Here is a 22,753-nt window from a genome sequence, read left to right as displayed (position 1 = left end):
CATCCCTTCTGGGACCTGCAGGAAATACACTTTGATTCCTCCTATTTCTATCAAATGGAGCCTGCTAGCACAGAACATCATACAGATCAAAGAAGTGACACAAGTGAAAGAACAAAGACAAACCTTGTAATTCAGAAATTAGCATTTACTTGACATGATTCTGAAGGTAAAAAATGATTAATTCAGTAGACATCTAGAGATAGTTGCTTAATACCAACCCCAACCATATCCTACACAAGGCCAAGAGACTAATTCCAGCTGCTCAGACAGACCAAGCAGAAAAACAAACCAAGGTTTCCAAGATTGCCACAAATGCAAGACATGTGGGAGAAGCAACATTTTAGGCAGGTATTCAACTTCTCAGAAGTACCCTTTACTTAAAATGTCTAACACTTTACTTGAGAAATGAGCTTTTGCCAGATTTGTCTGATACAGGACTCCCAAGTCACATTCAGACTGTTTAGGTGTGCCTGTGGACTATTTCAGACTACCTAAAAATGTACCTGTGCAGAAGAGCCGCAATGAATGCCACAAAACTACAGAATTAACTATATTGGAAAAGACCTTTGAGATGATCAAGTCCAGCCTATGACCTAACACCTCCTCATCAACTAAACCATGGCACTGAGTGCCACATCCAGTCTGTTTCTAAACACCTCCAGGACTGTGACTCCACCCCGTCCCTGGGCAGACCATCCCAGTGCCCAATCATGCTTTCAGTGAAGAATTTTTTCCAAATGTCCAGCCTACAATTCCCCTGATGCAGCTAGAGACTGTGGCCTCTTGGCCTGTCACTGCTTGCCTGGGAGAAGAGGCTGACTCCCACCTGACTACACCCTGCAGGTAGCTGAGGAGAGTGAAAATGTCCCCCCATAAACTCCTTTTCTCCAGGTTAAACAACCCCAGCTCCACCAGGCACTCCTCCTTCACCAGCCTTGCCCTTCACTGGACATGTCTGAAGATCACAATGTCCCTCCTGAGCTGAGGGCCCAGAACTGGACACAGCACTTGAGGTGCAGCCCAGGGGTGAGAAACTTGAACAGAGAGAGATTGAAATGGAGGTTTTGGGGGATTTGCTTAAGTTAGCAATATGAATTAAGCATCTAAATTTTAGCTTGTAGAATTATGTGTTGAATTTTAACCTTTTACTTAAGAAACCTCTGCCATGGTACAAAAGCATAGGAAAATGCAAATTTCTGAAGCTTCTTGCACAAAGAATACCAGAGAAGACCAAGTGATGCAAAGAGCCCAGATAAAGGGACTCCTCCATCTCCAAGCTAATCAATGCTGACAGACATACTCAGATAAGCACCAAGGGACCAAAAGCACACGTGCAAAGGAGGAAAGTTCAAATGTGCGACCACCACAGTGAACAAGGCATGCCCAGAAGGGCGTGGATCTGATTACCATGGGAGAATGGGCGGGACCAGGGGTTGGATATGCATAGAATGCTGTGCAATGTATTACATATGGAACACCTTTGTGAATAAAGATGTGGGTCAGACTGAAGCTCGGGCACAAGTTTCCAGAGAGCTATCTCACTTGTGCCGGGCGCTGACATGCATACCCACTTCATAACTACATCTGCTTGTGGAGTTTATTTATTCCATGTATCGCTTCACTCCTGCTGTCACAGCACTCCTGACCCAGGCCAGGTGCCCGTGGCCTTCTTGGCCACATGGAGCCACTCTGGCTCATGTCCAGCTGCTGTCCAGCAGCACTCCCGGGTCACTTTCTGCCCAGCCACTGTCCCCAGGCTGTAGTGCTGCAGGAGACTGAGAAACTCCTACACCTTGGCCACGACAGAGTGGTTTTGAATGCAATCACCTTCTTTTATAAGCTGTTGTTATTGGTATTGTTGCTGTCACTGTTCATTTTCTTATCTCATTGCTGTTTACATGCGAATTGTTCTTAACTCAGCCCATGTCTTCCTCTCATCAGAGGAGGTGAGGGAAAAGGGGAGCAGCTGAATGGGGCTAAATGTTTCCAGCTGAGTTTAAACCACAACAGTTCAAATGTTTCTGCTATGCTATTAATACCTGACATGAAGACTGCAGTCCAAACTGGCTGCTCTTTTTTCAGCGCAAGGAGCAACATATTGTCTCAACAGCTGTAACATGTTTCTATTTATTTATTAAAAGTACTGACATACTTCAACTCAAAGAGAGGCTACCCAAAGCCAGAACGGAAGAAAACTTAAAATACTTTTTTTCCCTCCTTAATTTTTAAGAGTTTATTTTAAACTCTTCCTCCCTTCTGTATTAACTTTAGACTACCAGAGGTAAACTGCAGTCTAGTGCACTGTTAATGAAACAGATAAAATATGTACAAGTACTTAATGGCACCACTAATGGGAAAAAAAATCAGAGTAAAGAAAGAATTAACTAGAAGTCATTAGAAAGACTATATTACATAAAGTGACACTAGCACCTCCTGTTCCTCACCCCTCAGCAGTTTCTGAATCAAGATCTTATTTCCATAGTCTAAACACAAAGTGCCTCCCAACCTAGAGTTAATTATACTCCACACACTGCCTGTCCACATGAATCTTTTATGCCTCTGGAAAGTACGGACATACTCAATTCCTCCCTGTGAAGAGTTCAGGAAAACATTTAAAAGCTCAGAGTTAGGAGAAACAAAGCATCTCAGGAAGAAAAATTTCTGTATTTTTATGATTGAAAAATAAATAATTAAAAAAAACCCCAGAGTTTCAAAATATTCAAACTGATGGATAGTTCAGTCCAAGCTGAAATGCACTGGTTGTACAAGTGGACACATTATTCAAAATGCCAGTGAGACAGTTTCATAATAAATATTATTTAGCAACATATTCTACCCCACAATACAATTTAAAATGCAACTCTTCTGTCTTCAAGTCACTGCTTACCCACCAAAACTGCCCCAAGTAATTTCTGAACAACCACACATCATCTCTAGAAACACACTCTTACCTTCCTCAGTTTCTACTGGTTGCTGGGATAGAATTTTAAGAAGAACTGGATTTTTCCATACCCCTTCCCTTGTGATATCCACCAATATTTGGAGGTTGTTATTCCCAAATTCCAGTAAAGCATCATGTGAATCCTATAAAATGTAAAAAAAAATCATTAAGAGTCTTAGCTAAAAATTAAGCCAATGTAATTTTACAGTATCTATCCCAATATTTCACTACATGCTAATACTTTCACACTATTCCTCTCAGTCATTACTGCTTTGACAAGTTTGCATTGGGATTTTAACAGTCCAATGTCCTTTTACTTCTCTAATCCTACTGCAAAACATTTCAGTTTCAGACTAGTGAGCTGATGGAAATGGCTTCAACCAAAAAACCTATTCTGCAATTTTTATGGTTCTCCATGTACATGTGTCTATAAATTAAAAAAACAGGAATTGTATAAAAGACAAAGGATGATTTTGTATCAAAGCATATAATGCTATTGGAAAACTCAGAAGACTAAATTTTCAAAATGAGTAACACAATGGTAAGAGTCTAAAATTGCACATTTAGTGTTTACACTAAAGATGAGCCAGTCAATTCACTTTGAGAGTCATGAGGGCCATCAGTCACTAGTTGAAGAATGCCGGGATATTTCATCATTAAGATGAAAACTTTCTTCTACTGGAAATGAAGATGCAAATGTCTTAGAAACTAATCTATGTGCAGTGCATTTATTCTAAGATCCAGGGATTTCTGATCCCAGCAGATTTGATGCTGTGAAGCCTGACCCAGAGACCCTCCATGACCAGCAGCTGAGGTTCACCCACAAAACCTCCATACACAGCACATTGCTCAGAGTGATCAGGGCCCTACTGCTCTGAATTCTGGAAATCTGAGTAAAGGAGGAATTAAAAAAAGACATTACACATGGGAAGAATCTAGAGTCTAACACAGAAAAGAAAGCAGCTTGAAACAAATTCCAGGCATTTGATGTCCCTATTAGAGAAACAGATGTAGAGTGACTTGAACTGAAAGCATTAAATATCATCTTTCAGAATTTCCTAATGCTGACAAATAAAGCCAATCAACTGTAAGCAATTTGTGGCTACACCTTCAGTAAAAATGCTTCTCACAGCAGATCTTCAGTTCAATATGTGGCAATGCCCCCTCCTTCTGCTGAGCTGCGTGTCAAGTTTGTATTTTTAACACAATCTTTAACCTCAGGCTTGCTTTTGATAGCCTCTGTTGTACCCTTTACTGGAGAAAGGTTTCTAGAGACTTGAAGAAATCACCAAGAGTAAGAAACCCTGGGGAACTACAGGCCAGTCAGCATAGCCTGACCCCAAAAAGAACGTGGGACAAATCCTCCTGGAAACTACATCCAGTAATCTGACTACCTGCTGTGATGAGCTGCAGATGACATTAGTCATACTTGGCAAAGCTGACAATCTCCCAGTATCTTGAAAACCAAATTGTTAAAATAAGGAAAAGTGGACAAAATACAGACAAAAAACCAGCTCAATAGCCAGACTTAAAAGGCTTGTGACAAACTGTACCAACTCAACTGGCAGCTGTCTCTCAGTAGCACTTCTCAGGGTCAACAGTGAGCTGGTATTTTTAACACATTTATTGTCTGAATAATGGCCCAAAGCACATTGATTATCTGCCAGCCCACAGGTCCTACAGAACCAGGAGAGCAGCTGACACTGCTGGGCAGGCAGCAGGGCATCCAACAGGCTGCAGAACACCCCTGCATTCAACAGGCTGCAGAACATCCCTGACATCAGTGAGGCTCCCCACAGGCAAATGTTAGTGCTGCTCATGGTACAACCCCAAATACCAGAACAGGTTGGTCACTGTCACAAAGGCCCAACCTTTGGCCAATAGCCAAGCTGGCTAGGTTCCAGTTTGGCACCACAGGTCTCTAGGATCTGTAATTTAAGTGTAGGTCAGCAGTGAGATCTTACTGCAAACAAGGCTGGCTATGCTGAACAGCCTCAAACAGAGCATGACCAAGAGATTCTTGAAGTGTTTATTCCCATTTGGCACTTCTGAAATTCCACTGCAGTACACCACCCAGGTTGCAACTGTCCTGTACAATTCATTTGCCACAGTAATCCACATCCAGCACAGACCACCAAGTGCAGAAGAGAAGATGAAAAAGAAAATCTTAGAGGTGTCTTTATCTTCACTATATTGCCAGAAGGTAGCTGGAGCTGTCTAGGGAGGGAGTCACAGGAAAGGAAATTCTCTAAGCATGTGTTTGGGAAGTGTTTCCATATGTAAACACTCATTTTGAAAGGACTAATGGAAGTTTGTGCATTTTCCATTTCTTAAAGACAACATGTGGCGGGGCAGGACCCTAAGCAACCTGATTGAAGAAAGCCCTCTCACTCTGAGTGGAGAGGTGGATCAGGTAACTGAGCTTTCTTCCAGCACACTCATGCCTCTGCCACAACAGAAACCTTCAGAGAGCTGCAGATTGAACACACTGAAATTTCAAACCATGTCAGAAAGCACACTTTGTGGAAGTCAGTGCTTCTGCCTAATATGAGTATTTTTCCAACTGCAAGAAAAAACCAAACCAACATCAGAGTGAACAAAACCTCACACATTAGGAGTTCTTTCCAACTGCAGAACAATAGTGCAGACTTCCACCTTCTAAGGACCATAAAATTAGAAGTCTCATAGCTGAATGCAACAATCAAGCAGTTTTGGTAACTTTAACAATCTCACCTTCCTTAGCAGTACCAAAGATTTTCTGTAGATATTGCCCCCCAGTTAATTTTAGTTTTAGATACCTGTTGTAACTGTATTCCAACTGTTAGCTCATAGCAACCTGCTAACTGCAACCATTAAAGACCATGTTACTTCTAAAAGTGATTATAAAGAAAGTAATACTAGGCAGTGAGTTATTGGAAAGACCACCTCAAAAATCACGTGTTGGTACTGGCAGAGGAGTTGGTGTTAATTGGCAGATGCAAAGACAGCCAAGTAGATGCTTGCAAAGACTCATTTCTGGTCTGGAGCCTGAAATGCTACTCACAAGGTTAAAAGTAATTTTGGAAAGTCACACCTGGACCCTAAAGACACAAGGGACTTGACCTGCTCTTGACCAGAGCTCAAAGTGCTCTTAGCTATCAGCATTGAGAGACTGACACACAAAGGTTTCAAGCTTTGAATTTGAATTGAATTTTCCTTTGAATTGAAGGATTTGAGAACATCACTTAAGCAATCCTTAGGCTCCCACAGCTGTTCTTCCTCTCAAGTCTTTGCTTCCACTGCGTGTGGAACAGTGAACAAAACTCACCACCAAGACCCTCGGAGAAGAAGTGGGTTTGTTTTGTTTTGCTTTTTAAAACTAAAACATGATCAATTCCCCATTTTACACTGAGCTAAATAGCATGCCAATAGAACCAGCCAGGTGAATGACACACAATGCTTAACATAATGCTACTGCCAAAAGATGCTCAAGTGTAGCCTCAAAACAGCTTTAAAAACATCACTGGAAAACAACAAACTGATCTAAATTTGCATCTATGAAGCACCTAACCACAGCCCAGTTTCTGTAAGTGATAGTTATTTCCTATGAGAAGTCTATGTATATTATCTTCAGTCTCGAGGATGATTAAGAAAACATCTACAGGTGTGTAGGTAGACAAGATACTGGACATCACCTAAAAAAATCAATAGAAGCCCATTTCAACAACATCTGCTTCAGGCCTTTCCCAACTACATGTCACACAGCATTACATTTTTTCAACACAACAGGTTGCCAGAGAATCCATGATAAATTCTCTTCCTTCACACTAATGTCACAGCATTAATCTCAGTCTCAACTATAGACCAGGTTAAAGACTAACTCCAAAAAAACATCAGCATTTAAGAGCCTGTGTGTTCAAACTTCACCTTGAAGACTGAATTTGATGAGCTTTAACCAGCTTTACTCAGCACAGGTGTTATGCCCTAGAAAGGGGTGGAACTACCAATCAAAGCACTGAGGAGCTCAGAAACAGCCAGAGTGGCCCATTCATCTGCCATCACTACTGGAATGACAAAAAAAATTAAAAAATCATACAACCTGGACACAGGTTAGGTACTGAAAATACCACTGTCCCTCAGAATATGACATTCAATGATCCAGACATCCAACAGAAACAATGCCTTCCCAAGAGCAACTGTTCCCTATCTGAGGGCTTCAGGATGCACTACAGAGCCAGCAGAGCCCAGCCCAGCTATGGGGATCCACCACATTTCAGCACCTCTGTATTGAGGGCTGAAAGGACCTCAGAAGGTGAGAAAGAAGAGGCTTTTGATACAAGCAAACTGATTTGCTGAGTGTTTGAGATTCGGGGTATCAATATCAAAATACCAAACATAAAATTCACCAACATATGTAGCATAAATATTTAACTACTGTCACTACACTCCCACTACAGTGCTTAGCTGAACCATATTGGACCTGCTGAAGAATATAAAGCTAATATTAATGGGAATATATGCAAAAATCTATTATGAATACATCAAAAGTCTTTGAAGAAACTTAATGCAACATTTATGTATACAGATCTCATTAAGTTCTGACAACACCGTAAACAGATTCTAAAGAGCAGGACATAAAACATTTCATTCTAGATGAAGTCAGGAAAGAATGATACAGTAAGAATCTACGGACAAAGTTCAAAAGAAAAGACAAGCCTTGAAACAGTTTACTGAAGACATCAGGATTTTTCAGTCCTGGCAATTTAATCATCACCTACTACAGCTTCACAGAAGTTTTTGGCTTATGCTCTCCCTCAACTCACAGTTTTTCTAAATAAAGCGTTGATGCTCTTTGTAAGACTTGAATGGAGCCCTGTTCCACAACCCATATTCAATACTCAGAACAACACATCTCTACTCCCACTGAAGATGTTTTTGAATGCATGGTTTTACCTTTTTCACCTAACTAGATTATATCAATCCACACCGTACTTCTCCACTGAGCTCCTCCCCCAGATAAACAGAGTTTACTTTTATCAAGAGCCCTGTTGTAATTCTGCCCAAATCCTTTCACTCATCTTTTAGAGCATTTCCCCACTTGTGTCTGCTTCTTTTTGCTTGCTGCTGCTGAATAAATCCATGCTGAGACTCCTGCCATACAGCCTCACATCTTGTTTTCATTTTGCCCAAGCTGCCTCTGATCTTGCTTAGGGCTGAGGAAAACTGGACCCATGGGTGACTGCAAAACATAACTGCTGTTATTTAGGATACCAGAACAAACAGGTTCAGACACCAAATGAAGATTCTGACAGCATTTTTTATATAAACTGGACATCAGTGACACTTCACTTTCAGGTCTAGGACAGTCCCCACACCTTGATGCTTTGAAATGCAAGCCCTCACTCACCTTTCACATTCCTAGGATGAAAATTTATTTGAAGTTTCACTGACTCCCATTACCTGTGTAGATTGTTACAGAGTAACAATTACTGCAGGCAGATCCAAAATATACGTCCCATATTAGGAGTTACTGTCCTCTGAAGCAATGCTTGTCCATTTTGTTAGGAAAGCAATAAGCACATTTACATCCATCAGTCTTGGGCATGTGCTAACATAACATTCTGCATGTTTTCATACTGGATTTGCCTGGAGCTCTGCACATTAACAGTCACACACAGGTTTTAAACCTACAAGAAAGCCTACAAGTGATTCCTGTCCCTACTGCCCTTCATATGACTCCCATACTCCTTCTGTGGTGACAGCTGGGTTCCTACTGTACTCCAAGGCAGGGTACAAGTGCTGTCATTCTCATTCCTCTGCCAGAGAGTTACTTCAAAATCTTATTAGAAATACCTGTTTGTAAAAGTCCACAAACCTCTTCAGCAAGTTTTCAGAACATTATCATGTTTAATCCATTCGCTATCTAAATGATGGGGAGCATTAGATGAGTGCTAAACTAGGAAGCTGTAGCTTCAGAAAGTCACTATAAAAGCCAAGAATATATTACTACTCCTGGCAGCAGCACATCTTGAACTTTCCCTTAGTTCTAAAAGCTGACATGAGAGATCTGAGCTTGTGCCACCCTTTGTAGAACCCCAGAAGAGAAGGGCTCACATGTATGTCTCAAACACCAATAGTGAGATGCTGAGGACCCAACCAAGGATTGTTGGTAATAACACACAAGGACTGATGCTAATAACACACTGTGAGAAAGAACAAAATGTGGCTGGAGAAGTTACCTTAACCCTTCATCCACCCCCCATTGCTGTGTGCTTACATAGTAGGTAAAGCACTAATACACCAATTTCCATGCCAAGCATGTAATTTACTAAAAAAATTTCAGTTTTGTGCATCCTCTGACTTCTGTAGATTCTTAAGGCCACAAGTGTTTACAAATCTTGAATGCTCCATCCCTCTTATGAGTGGGGCATCACAATTTTCTACCACTGGAATTTAACAGCTCCCTTCCAAAATATTCAGCATAAACAGAGCCTCATCAGACTAAAAATCACCTCTCTATTGACATATCAATGTTCAATCACTCATCTCAAAATCCTAGAAATGCACAGATCTGTTACATCATAGAAATCACTAAACTTGGTAACAAGAATTCTCCTTGCAGATCCCTCCATTTAAAAGCTAGCAACTTTTAGAGCTGCACTGTAACTCTGCTGTAGTAAAAAAAAAGCCTGTATATGCCCTCCCATATTCCAAACATCTTGTTTCAGGTCTAGGCCATTTCAGTTACAAACATATTTGCCTTTTAGTGTAAGATAAGATCACAAGGCTTAGGGGAGACCTTATCACCATCTTCCAGTATTTAATAGGTAGCTACAAAAATCGATGGATATTCCCTTTTTACAAGAACTCACACGGAAAAGACATGGGGTAATGGGTAGAAGTTACTCCTGGGGAAATTCTGATTGGACAACCAAGGAACATTTTTCATAATGGGAAGATTCAGCCACTGGAATGATCTCCCCAGGGAAGTGGTGTATTCTCCAAAGTTGGACAATTTAAAGATTTAGCTGGACTAAACCCAGACAGATCCTTGTCACCACTAAGGCAATAGGATTTAAACTATTCAAACTGCATTTCTTTCTATTACCAAGTACATGCCACACAGAACTGTTTCATGACAGTAAATATTCCATGATATTTCAGGGAAAGGAGGTTTCTCTGCACCTTGACTCACTCAAGCACAGACCATCTTTGTCCCTTCTGCTACTGGCAGGACTACAAAGCTCTGCTAGACTGCTTCTCTCACTTTAAAGTGACAGGTTTATTCATCTTCAGTCTATTGACAAGTTTTCACACCTCTTGTTTCCTTGACTGCAGGGAAAACAAAAATAGAAACTCAGTACTAGCATCTTCAGAGCTAATGCAGCAGTAGCCAAGCCTCAGGGACTGAAAAAATCCCCAGTCAAAAAATCCCCAGTCAAAGTCATGCAATAAAGACAGCTGCAAGGTCTAAGTGACTTCCAACTATTTCCTGCCAGGATCCTCACTTCAGTAACTTATAACTGAGATTAGCTTCCAGCTTCACCAGTCACAGCTAACAGCAGAAACAGAGCAGTCCCAGGTCCTGGAACTCATATCCATCAATATGAATCCAGCAATACCACTCCTGTCTTTCAGCTCCATGAGGAACATCAGTTCCTGCAGACAGCTAGGTACAACCTCCAGACTAAAACCCAGAAAACATCTCTTCTTCCTACACTGTCTACATTAGCCACCTTGATGTGAGTGTAGGAATGTTGTAGTATGAGTTTATTTCAGCACCACCCAGAAACACTTCTAAGAACCACCTGGACTAAAAACCTGTCCTACCATTTCCATCCCTCTCAAATCAGGTACAGACACCAACCTGCCACTCAGGCCTCCACAAAAGCTCTTTTATCATCAAAGCAATGCTTCAGAGCTGTTAAATCACTTCATTTAACTCAGTCTGTCTCTCAAACAAATCATTCAACCAAGACTTAGTAAGGTTTTCCTGCTTAAGCTGCCACCACTGTGTGGTTATAAATATGCTCTTGGGTATTAAGACTCCCAATACGGTTGCTGCAGTCAGACTTTTGCTGCTCAGAAATTCTTGCTGCCTAGGTAACAGTAATGCAGGACAAGTGGAACTCAGGGGAAGGGTAGAAGAGAAGGAATACAACTGCAGCCTTTTTTTTTGTTTGTTTGTTTTTAATATGTAAATTGCAAAAAAAGAAATTCAGAAGACTTACCTGAATGGATTGATGGAATCCTAACCACACCTCATGTGGCAATTCACTTTCAGGAATTGAAAGCAGTAGCTCAAAACAACTCCTGGAAAAGTAAAAGGCAAGTAAACAAGCTACCTGAACACATTCTCTTGTTACATTAAATAACATTTCTGGCACATACTATTTAGTATTCAGCTAAGCAATGACAGTAACACTGAAACATGTTAGATTGTGCAAATCAATTAAAGGCCTGAAAGAGCCTGTAAATCAGGCATGATTCATCATATGGAAACAGTGCTCCTTTTACTACATGCAATCTCTCTAATTTAAGATTGTAGCTACTCTTATCATAAAGATAGTCCATTCAATGTAGCTCAGGAACATTGCATCACAGAATTGTATTCTTTCTTCTCAAAGGAAACCTAGTAACCATTCTAAATAAAGCTCACTGGAGTCCAGCATGGTCTCTGCCTAGAGGGAGAATGAAAGCCAGCTTCACCTAACTCCACATTTCAGCACTGACATAGAGAAGAAAAAAAAACCCTAAGAAACAGCTTGACAGAAGACACATTCATCAGCACCAAAATGGATCTGGACAAGATATGTCAAGAGAGCATCAGCACCTAGAAATACCTTCTGAGCCTTTGATACCAACGGGGCAGCATTCCAATGCCTACAGCACCAACTGCAACCTGCCAGGGCAGGACTGCTGCCTGTCTTGTTCTCCAACAGGAGCTATCCAGCCTGAAACATGGACTGCCTAAAACCCTTCTGAACAATCCTAGTCAAACTAAAAGTGTTAACCATGACACTCTGCCTAGACATTCACAAGACTTACACACAGCAGAAGCGTTTTCATAAATTGTGACAATACAAGGAAAGAAAACTAATCTAGGACATCACCTATTAAAGAGCACTATAAGCTTTTTTATTAGCTACATCTACACTGTTAAATAGTTTCAACTCTTGCTACTTTTTCTTCAATACATCCTCTCTCAAATATTAAATAGAAGAATGACAGGACAACACATTCAACCTTAGACACACAGAAGAACTGATCTTGGGAAAGTAGAAAAGGAAGAGAAGACCATGAAGTAAACATGAGTTTCAGATTTGCTTAGTACTCAAAAATAATGTCCATCTTCCTCCTCCCTAATGCATTGAACAGTTACCTATCAAATGCTATGCCTACTCAGATTCAGCAGCCCTATACATCAACAAGACCAAATGAATGAATATTGAATAAGTATCTGGCCATCTTTTTCACATTTCATACATTTGAGTTCACCCCCAATCCTGGTTCCTTGAAATAGAGGTTGCTGCAAAAAGCTCTAAGCACTTTTATTAGATTGGCAGAAAATACAACAACCTTCACCACTGTCATTCCATCATTATTCACACCATTAGGCATGAGACTTTGCTGATGATGAAAAAGCTGGCAACAGGACCACCAGATATTCCCACTGCCACAGGTCTCTACTTAATAAAATAACCAGGACTTTGTTTTGCCTTCTAGTCCAACTTGGCAGTACAAGTTAATTCACCAGCCCAAATGTTTAGAGCCAGGTGGTTGCTAGCAGACCATCAAAATGAACTTTATGAAACACCTGAACTCCATTTTAATGTAAAAACCTTAAAACTTTAAAAACCCAACAAAACAACAAGAAAACCAACAAAACCCCCCAAACAAAAAACCAACAACAAACCAAGCAACCAAGAAAATCCCTAAGTATGTGTTCTGTTTTCATTCACCTCACACAGACACTACAGCCAGTAACACATTTGCAAACTTCATGGTCAATGTGTTTTTGTAAAGTCTTCTGATGCACACCTCACTTTCAGAGTTAGTCACTCAATCCTACCTATGTCCACTTTCAATTCCTAGAATTACATTTTCTAGAACATTTCATATCTATGATATAGGTTATGTAATATAATAGACTTGAACAAAATGACAAAGCAAGCTTTTAAACATAATTTTTCTGAACTTAAGCATTAAGTTGCTACTTGGACAGTGAAAAAATCTGCAATTACATTTTCAAAGCATTGTGCATACAGAGTGAGATAGACTAGGAAGACAAAGGGATTTAATTTATGCCTCCAGAGTTACTGTCTGTTGTAGTAACATAGGACTGATCTGAACCAAAAGGAAAAAGTTCTTTTGCTGCAAGTCTTCAAGCCCTCCTCAGGATCCCAACACAGAGAACTCTGGTCTGGAAGTCACTCCATAAGAAATCTGGAGCTCCAGATTATAAACTAACACATAAAACAATTCACAGCACATTGTAAAAGTAATATCCAGGATATTCCAAATCACAATTTCCTTGGCAGAAGAATAATTAGAATTCTAAGTCAATTAACTAACTTTTTTTGGTATGAATTGATGCAAACACACAGGTGCATAAAACCTTCCCACTGCCAAGGGGGACAACACATTATTTAGCTTAATTCTTTCTTTTGGTCCTTATTATACAATACTTTAAAACACACCTCTGCCCCTGGAATGCCATTGCCCTCTTTATTATAATGCCACTAAATGGACTTTAGATGTCATGGCTAGGCCACAAATCAAAATTCCAGGATCATGCCACAAAGTCAAACCCTTCTAACCCTACTTCACCAGTACCACCACAATGCCTACCTATACAAAACTCAATCCTAAACTTCAATCACAATTTTTGCAAATAAACTGTAGTGGGTGCTTGAATGTTTACATTACTAGAAGAAATATTACCCATCTCAAACACTCGACTTCAAAATATCTTTTAAGTAAAGGTGTCTTAGATATAAATTTCTTTATTTGGAACAAATAACTCTACACAAAATTCAACATATTATTTGCATATAATGTTTCAGTAATACCTCATTCACAGAAACTTTTAAATTAAATTTGAAAACCTTTCAGAACTGTGTTCATCTTTAGATTGTATTAGAACACTTTTCTATGCTAATCTTCTCAGAGACAAAAAGATGACTCATTATACATTGGATTATCAGCATGCATTGTTCACTTGTTGCCAGGAATTAACGTGTGCTTATTAAGAGTTGAATTAGCTCTTAATGATAGACAGCAGAGTGGTTGAATCAACCTGCAGCAGTGGATTAGGCTGAGAAATGCTTTGTGACACAAACAGCTCAGTGTCACCTGTGCCTGCTCAGAGAGTGCTGAGGGAAGCAAGCACACTCTTCCTGAAACAACATCTGCCAGATTCAATATTATTATTATTATTAGAAATAATAAAATTATTAAAAATAAAAATAAGAAGAATAAAATAAAACACTACTACTACTACTGCTACTAATAATAATTCTTCCATAGGTGAGATAGAGCTCTGAGCTTGAGGCAGACTGGTCGGATTGGTTCAATACAGTTTTGCTTCTTAAATCTGATGGCATTCAAATCTCCTTTCACTTTTTATGGTTGAAAAAAAACCATACTAACACCTTCTCAAAGTTGTAGAAGTTGTAAATTCCCTTTCAGTTCAGTGCCATCACAGCACACAGGAGAAAGCAGAAAGCAGTTAAATTTTAGTTACTGGCAAACACCATGTGACTTATGACCAAATATTTCTTCTATTTTAATTTATTTATCTTAGAATAAAATAAACTATTTTCAGATGGAAGTAAAATTTCCATACTGATGGAAACATGACACCTTCCCTCTCACACCAGCCTCAGAAATAAAGCACTCACAGAAGCTTGAGGGAATAACCAGCTTCAAGGGTCTCCTTGAAGATTCACAAGGAGAGCCAGCTGTCAGTGAAACACATCTCTGATATGGTTAATTCTTTAGTAATTCTTCTAGAGAGGCAAAACCTTTGAAATAGTAATCCTGGGGGTGAGGGGAATGCACTGTGCTTTGGTGCTGTGAGAATAACCTGTCCAAATTCCACTTGAGCAAAGCAGGTAAGTCACTCCATGGCCAACAAGAACATTCCTGTTTCCCACCCACACACACGCCCAATTGTTTGTTATTGTTTGTCACATCTGCAATCTACAAGAGCAACCACTCCAAGCTTTCCTTTTGTTTCCTAAGGTTGGACAGTGAACCAACAATATCTCACATTGCATGAACATGATGTTTTTATGGGAAGCACAGTCCCTACCTCATGTCAGCTGCACTGTGAACACAAACAGGACCCAGCAGGGGAAACCACAGCACACTGACTTTTGCTGTTACTGCCTCACCCTGCTGAGAAGGAAGTCAGGAGGAGGAATTTCTTTTCTCCAGGAGGAATGTTGGAAGGGAAGGAGGATTTCAATAGGAAGTAGAGCACTTCTGATTTGGAACAGCAAATTTGCTCATTTCACTTCCAGTCAAGGTTCAATTCTGAAAACACAGTGTGTATGACAGCTGTGGGGAACCCAACTGTCTCCTCAAAAATCCCAATTACATGGGAACAGTAAGTTTTCATGTCCCTAACTAGGTAACAGTCTTCCTCCCTCATGGAACCTCAACTTTTATCTTTAATTCCCTGCTCTAACTTCTCTCACACTCCCTTGGAAACTTATGAAAAAGAAAAACTGTGGGAGAGTTAATTCGGGTATGCCATTATCCTCCTTATCTTCCACCTCACTCTTTGTATTTCTCATTCTTTAGATTCCTTTCAAATGTAATCATTGTAAGAAAGAGAAGATTTCAGCAAGTCAGCTTTTCTACTGTCCTCTAACACAAAGTTTTCTGAATATACAGGCTACAACAAACTCCTCCCCCTGAAAGCTGGAAAAAATATTAGCAAAAGCAGAATATTCTGATATTTCCCAACAAGAGAAAAGCAATTTTGTTACAGAATTGGGACTTACACCCCAAGATATCTAACAGTGGCAAAATATACAGAAAATAGTCCAAGTAGAGATGCCCTGCAAACAAACACTAAATGACAAACTTTTAAAATTACTTAAGGAGGAAACACCAAAATACACAAGCTAATTCATGGTTGTATGATGAAGACAATAATACTCTATCCTTAAGGGCACAGTCTGGAAAAGCAATGAAGATATTCTGCCAAAAATGTGTATCATGTAGCTGGTAAATGCAGTTAAAGTCTTAGGTTTCCACTGTAAGAACCTAAGCCACACTTCCGATTTCATGTTTTCAAAAAACCCAAAACCACTCCTAGTTCACATATTTCTCACAATTAAAAAGAAGATAATTCAAGGCATCATTTGGAGATAACCTGGTTCTGAGTTGTTCATTTTTATTGCAAGTCAGTCCATTACAAAATAAAGCATTTGCCCAAGGAGTTCACTGCTAAAGTCCATGTTGAAGAGAATACCTGAGTTCAGACCACAAAACAAGTAAGAGACTGACAACAAAAAACCCCAAATACTGTCACAGAATCACTTTCATTCTATGATGATCTTCATATTCAAGGTTCTAGATTTTCACCCTCCCTCCTCAGATGAAACCTCACTAGCAAGGAACAACCAGCACATCACCTTATCACATCACCTTATACTGATTATTCCCCAGAGCACATCACCTTATCACATCACCTTATCACTCTCAGGTTATACTGATTATTCCCCAATGCACATAAAACCCTCAGTCTACACTCTTCAACTGCAAAAAGCTGCTTTGCACTTAGGACAGACTTTGAGGAACTCCAAGTTATCCCAATTCAGCTGATGGACTGTAAAATGTTCTGTTCCAGGAACTGCTGTGCTTTAAGTCATGTCTAGTCTGCTCTGCAATCTTCCAGCACAACTCAGACTGCCATGAACACAAATCAGCTTGTCCTTTTCAACAAGGGACACATTCAGAATGTCCCTGCACTAAAGGGGACAGGACACACAGAGCTGCAACTGCAGAGCAAGGGACACAGGTTTATTAATCCATGTGTGAAAGTCTCATTTTGAAGCTTCTGTTTAATGAGTACCACACTAAGCTTCTTCTACAGAAAATAATACTTGCAGAATGTTTTAAGAAAGAACAGAACCCTCCTAATACCCACATGATTATCCAAATACAGCAGAATAAAGAACTTGTCCGTGTTAATTAATTAAATGCTCAAATACATTTTTGTGGTATAATTAAAAATGTACTAAATGTACTTCATAAATTGCAAATATAGTTGTCAAATTAAGCAATAAACAGTTTCAACAGCTTGCCCTTTCATTTATAAAGTTCAGTTCTCTTTAAAACAAAACAAAACAAAAAATACCAACTTAAAACTTACAGCACTAGCCTGCCAAGTACCAAAAGAACATCTTCACATTCTGTAGTCAAGTAAGGTCTTGCATTAGCAAAGCTTTGGATGGAGATTCGATACACTTCCAAAAAAGGTAAAATATGTTCCGATGCACCCCGACTGCCAGCATACTGGAGCAGTGTCTGAAACAACATGAGTTAGCATTAGAAATTCTTATAACATACTCAAAACCAAATACCAATACACCATATCAGACACATACAGTGGAATCATTCTGCAAGAGATAAATTTTTACTCTGAAGAAGAATTTAAAGTAGCAGCTTTTAATCTTAAGAGAAATTCTCCCTTTTATTGAAATATATATTTTTAAGCTTATTATCTTGATAAAGTTATCAGAATTTCTACTGGGGAGAAAGGTGGATGCAATTGGCAGAAATGTGAGCTATTAAGTAGAAAATTCAGGGAGAAATCCTACACTTGGCTCCTTTTGTACAACTACCATGGAGACAGAACCACGTATGTAACACTTCCTTAAAAACAAATATCAATACACAATATCAGACACATACAGTGGAATCATTCTGGAAGTGAGACATTTTTACCCTGAAGAAGAATTTAAAGTAGCAGCTTTTCACCTCAACAGAAATTCTCCCATTGAAATATATTTAGCTTATTATCTTGATAAAGTTATCAGAATTCTACCTGGGAGAAAGGTGGATGCAATTGGTAGAAATGTGAGCTATTAAGTAGAAAATTCAGGGAGAAGTCCTACACTTGGCTCCTTTTGTACATCTACCATGGAGACAGAACCATGTATGCAGCACTGTAATCTTTATCACTAGTGAGAATGCACAAAAAATAGGCAGAAACTCAAAATTAAGAGCATTACTACAGGTGTAGTGTTTTAAACATCCACGCATTACCCACACAGCAAACATGAAGCCACCAGAAAGGGATCCAAAACCCAGATCAGATCATTATGTAGGCATTTTTCAAACACAGAATTACCCCAGATTTTACTCCTTGGCCACAGCAATCCCACATTACCTGGGCATGGTACTAAAGCAGCAATATAAAATCTATAAAGCAGCAATCTATAAAATCTAAAATGTGAAATCACATCAACACAGGGACAACACCAGTACATCCCAAAAAAACTGGGTAAAATGATAATTTTAGAATAATTCTAGAAGCTTGGATGGGCATAGTCCAAGGCAGCTCCATTCATGTAATGTTAATTGCAATTAAACAGAAAGGTTCTAAGATAAATGATGTGGTGAGTTTTTAGAGTAGCTGTTTAGTATTATGTCACCAGATTGTTTGGATGGATTTGTTGTCTCTGTCGATTTTGCTTTTAGCAGTTGTACACATTGTAAATGCCTTAAGCATCAACTGAACTGTCTGAGACACTTCTTTTTATTTTGGAGGGTGAAATTGCACCTGTCCAATGACACTGGACAAACCAACAGCCCATCAAATTTCTCTTCTTCCATAAAAGAATGCAAAACAATAAGTTATTTACACAAAGTGTGTGAGAAAGTTTGCTACAAGAATGTAAACATCAGAAGGCTTAAAAAAATCTTAAAAAATCAAAGTGACAACGTGGCACTCGATGCCATGGTTTAGTTGAGGCGTTAGGGCATGGGTGGGACTCAATGATCTTTAAGGTCTCTTCCAACCCAGTGATTCTGGGAATTCTGTGAAGACTGCATGGGGAAAAAAAAAGTTCAGAGTGCTTCGCTCTACTATTCAAAACAAGTCAAATTGTCCTTACAAGGATGGTGAGGCCATATCAGTTTTCAAATCACTTAAAGTTGTGACTCTGACACAACAAACTGATTTTAACACCTTAAAAAAACTCCACATGATCTTATCAGAAGGTGAATGGAAACAGCACACTATGGAACAAACCCTTCAACAAGCTTGCTAAAACCACATGCAGTTATAAAAATGACCAAAACCTACCCTCCATCTCAGCAGGAAATAAGTGGCCAGTACCCAATGTTACAGCAGTGATACAACTGTACTATATTGGTCCTAACCTAAAAACAATGCAGACCAGCAGCATCATGTGTTACACTTAAAAAAATCTATAAAAAAATACCATCTAAGAATCAGTAATCTGCTGTTTTGTGGATTGTTCTCCAACAATTAATGAACAGAACTTCTGGGTGAATGGAAGTTACAAACTTTCCCAAAAACCCACATAATGTTAATAGTTATAAAGACTTAAGCTGGGGGCAAGGAATTGGAAGTTTGCAGAAATCATCCTTAAGCACAGCCAAGTATCATTAGCTGCAGCAGGTAATGGTAATACCAGTCTTCAAGTTTATTTAACAGATTAATAGGTTTGATAATATAACTCAAATCATACATTGCTTTGTAGCATTAAATCACATTCAAAGACTGTCAAGCTGCAATCCCCAGAGAGTCAAGTGATGACTATCATAAATCAGCTGTTTAGTAAAGCCAGCAGTAACACTACCATTACAGCGACCAGAGAAACGGATCAAACACACCAACCCATGCACTTTTCTAAAAATATATCCATTAAAACCAATCCATTTAAAAAGCCAAATTTAGTACTCAATTGTTTTGACAGACACTTTGATCATAAACTACCTGGTCTATGTAAACCATAAAACACAACAGAATACTTTCTAAGAATAAATAAGTTTTCTAGTAAACACTGCAGCCTTGCTCAAGTGCAATCTGAGCCCTGGGATCAAAGTATTAAAGCTAACATTAGGAATTCACTGAGTAACTATTTATGAGAAACTTCTTGTCAAACACATAAACAATGGTTTCAGTGTAAAAAACAGCTTCAAGGTGACAGATTTATTAATAGCTTAGACTTCAAGATCTGTAGTTTGGAACATTCTGATGCTGTGAGTGTTAGCATACTGACAAATAAGCCAAATGTAGTAACCGTGTTAAAGAAGTTCTTCAAAGCCCTTGTGCTGTTTCACAAGCAATAGTTGTTCAGTTGTCCACTATGGATTTCTCCTGGCAGTTTATATAAAAACTATAGTGGGAAAATGATTCATTTGACAGAATCAGATAACCTACATGTTTAAGGGATTCTCAAGTAACAATTTAGAAGCGATTACTACCTTACAGTATAATTACCTGAGAGAGTATTCACACATTTAAAGTCTGGCTCACACACACCCATTTACTTCATCCCACCCTCCTCTTCCATTCCAGTAACATCTCTGATGGGTAAATGGGGTGAGAAGTGCAGAGCCCACACCCCCTAATGTGTAACACACAGGCCAGCCCAGGTTTTCACTCTCTGCAATGACACAACACCTGCTTAGCTGCACTTCCTCAGAAGTGGAATTTTTTTGCTCAGATCCAATTTGAAGATGAAGATCTCAAAGTTTCCTGACCTGTTGGTACACCTTTGAGACTTTTTAAGTAAAAGACTTTCTTGTCTTCTTAACCAATTCTGATTGCACTCAACATGTCACCTTCAAAAATTGCAGAAAGCCAACAGCTGCTGGGCACTGGCAGATGGGATTTGACATCCTACAACCTCCCCTTCACTGGAAACTGTTCTTCCTATTTATGACAGCACAGCCTCAAACACTCCCCTTGGTTGTTCTATCTGGCTGTTTGGGTACATACTGCTCTCCACAAAAAAAAAAAAAAAAAAAGTTTTTCCCAAGGTGAATGTGCAAAGCATTAATGCCCATACAATATAAAGCTGCAGAGTCAACCCAATATTTAGGCTTCAGCACTTTCTTTGCTTTGTTATCCTGGACAACAGTACCATTTCCTGCTTGAAAATAGGGATCTTCAAGGAAATTGTGACATCCAGCATCACTCCCTGTGTGAGCTACTGGAAAGCTGCACACAGCAGCACAAGTTTACCAGTAGTAAAACAGCATTCAGACAGCTCAAAGCAAAGGAAATTCCCTAATTTGGTTCAGTTTGCCTGACAGCCATGGTCATTTCCAAAGCAAAACAGCAACTTCCAGGCCCCTGCCTCATCTGTACTCACAGGATGGCAAACATAAAACATTTCAGCTCTCCTCATATCAGCTACTTCCCCAAACCAAACTTAAGCCCAGATAAATTCAGCTTCTTTCTAGGCACATTTTGCTCTGGCTTAATAATTTTATGGCAAGGTATCAGTGGTACCTTCCAAGTAATCACAAACATCCCCTGCCAGGAGAAACCCAGACATAAAATTCCACCCCACCCACAGAGGTCTGACTGCACAAAGACATCACAAATTCATCCAAAAAGTCCCAGGCTGATGGCAACTCAAAACCAACCTTTTTCATTTTTATCTGTGCTACCACAGCATTTCAAAACCAGACTACAATAATAGCATAAGGACCCACAGGGCTAGATTATTTCTGGGACATGATTTTTTTTGTTGCTTTGTTTACCTTTTTTTAGGTACTAGAACTGACTTTCACCACACTCCACTGATCAAGTATCTCCAAACCTTCTTCTGTACCCAACTAATCTGGAAAACTGGACATGTACACACACAACCATCCTGACAACCGCTATTATGCTCAGCTGAACATTTGTCTCAATGTTCTGATACAATGTACACCACTGGAAACAATTTCAGCAAATCCTGAACTTGGACAGGGCGACACTTTGTAGCAGGTTCCATGTCAGTGCAAGGTCACATAAACTGAATGTGGGACAAACACAGCGGGATGCAGCTGCACCCTGCAGCTTGAAAGAGTTTTGAAACATAGTAAATACACTTATTCTCTTGTTGCAGTGAGTGATGAGCTAAGCATCCTCCCAGAATGGTATGGCAAAGCACACAACGTGCGGATGCAAAATGGAAGGCTGTGAAGGGTAACACCATTTATACAAAATTTGTGACAGCCCAGCAAGCTTTTTTCTCTGATTTTACCATTCACTTTATCAGCTGAGGTGTTGTAAACTAGCTTAGAAAACAGATTTTTTCTTTCTTACTATAAAACCCACAGTATCTCCAGACTCAACAAGGACAACTCTCCAACCCAGCATCATAACAACAATTTTTCAACCTTAGAGCTCACAGTAAATGATGCTGTGAGGGTGGCAAAAACTAATCATTGGAGGAATTTACTTAAGGACTAGTTATCTCCACCACTGTGGCTTTAATCAAGATCAGCTTTTCTTCTGGAACTCAGAGCCTCGATTCAGAAATTGGAGATCTCCCTCTGGGTTGCATTAAGCAAGTATTCAAGACAAGACATCCAAACCACGCTCATTCAGTGACTGAAGGGTCCTGTAGGCCCTTACAGGCCAGCAAGCACTCCTTGCACACCACGGCGCATCTCAAACAAGGCAGATTTGATCCCGAGACAAGTGAAACATACAACCGGAGCTCTCGGAACCGAGCCAGCCCTGCTCGTGCCCCGGAGCCCCAGCCAGGCCGCCCCGCTCCGCAGCGATGCCGAAGCCCAAAGCCGAGCACTCCCCTCGGTCCCCGCTCCGGGCTGGCGGCGCAG

General features: G+C 39.8%; 1 protein-coding gene across 1 annotated transcript in view; it reads right to left on the bottom strand.

Moving 5' to 3' along the window:
• RLF (rearranged L-myc fusion) overlaps positions 1–22,753 on the bottom strand; it is a 38,192-nt gene that overhangs the window by 8,395 nt on the left and 7,044 nt on the right. Inside the window, exons 8-10 of the mRNA XM_031063368.1 lie at positions 17,310–17,464; positions 11,152–11,233; positions 2,952–3,084 (exon numbers count right to left, since the gene is read on the bottom strand). Of these exons, the coding sequence (XP_030919228.1) occupies positions 2,952–3,084; positions 11,152–11,233; positions 17,310–17,464 (370 nt within the window). The remainder of the gene's footprint in view (positions 1–2,951; positions 3,085–11,151; positions 11,234–17,309; positions 17,465–22,753) is intronic.

The sequence above is a fragment of the Geospiza fortis genome, unplaced genomic scaffold (assembly GCF_000277835.1).
Source record: "Geospiza fortis unplaced genomic scaffold, GeoFor_1.0 scaffold115, whole genome shotgun sequence".
In the NCBI taxonomy this organism is placed as follows: domain Eukaryota; kingdom Metazoa; phylum Chordata; class Aves; order Passeriformes; family Thraupidae; genus Geospiza; species Geospiza fortis.
The sequence above is the reverse complement of the archived record's forward strand: the minus strand, read 5'-3'. Positions and strand labels throughout refer to the sequence as shown.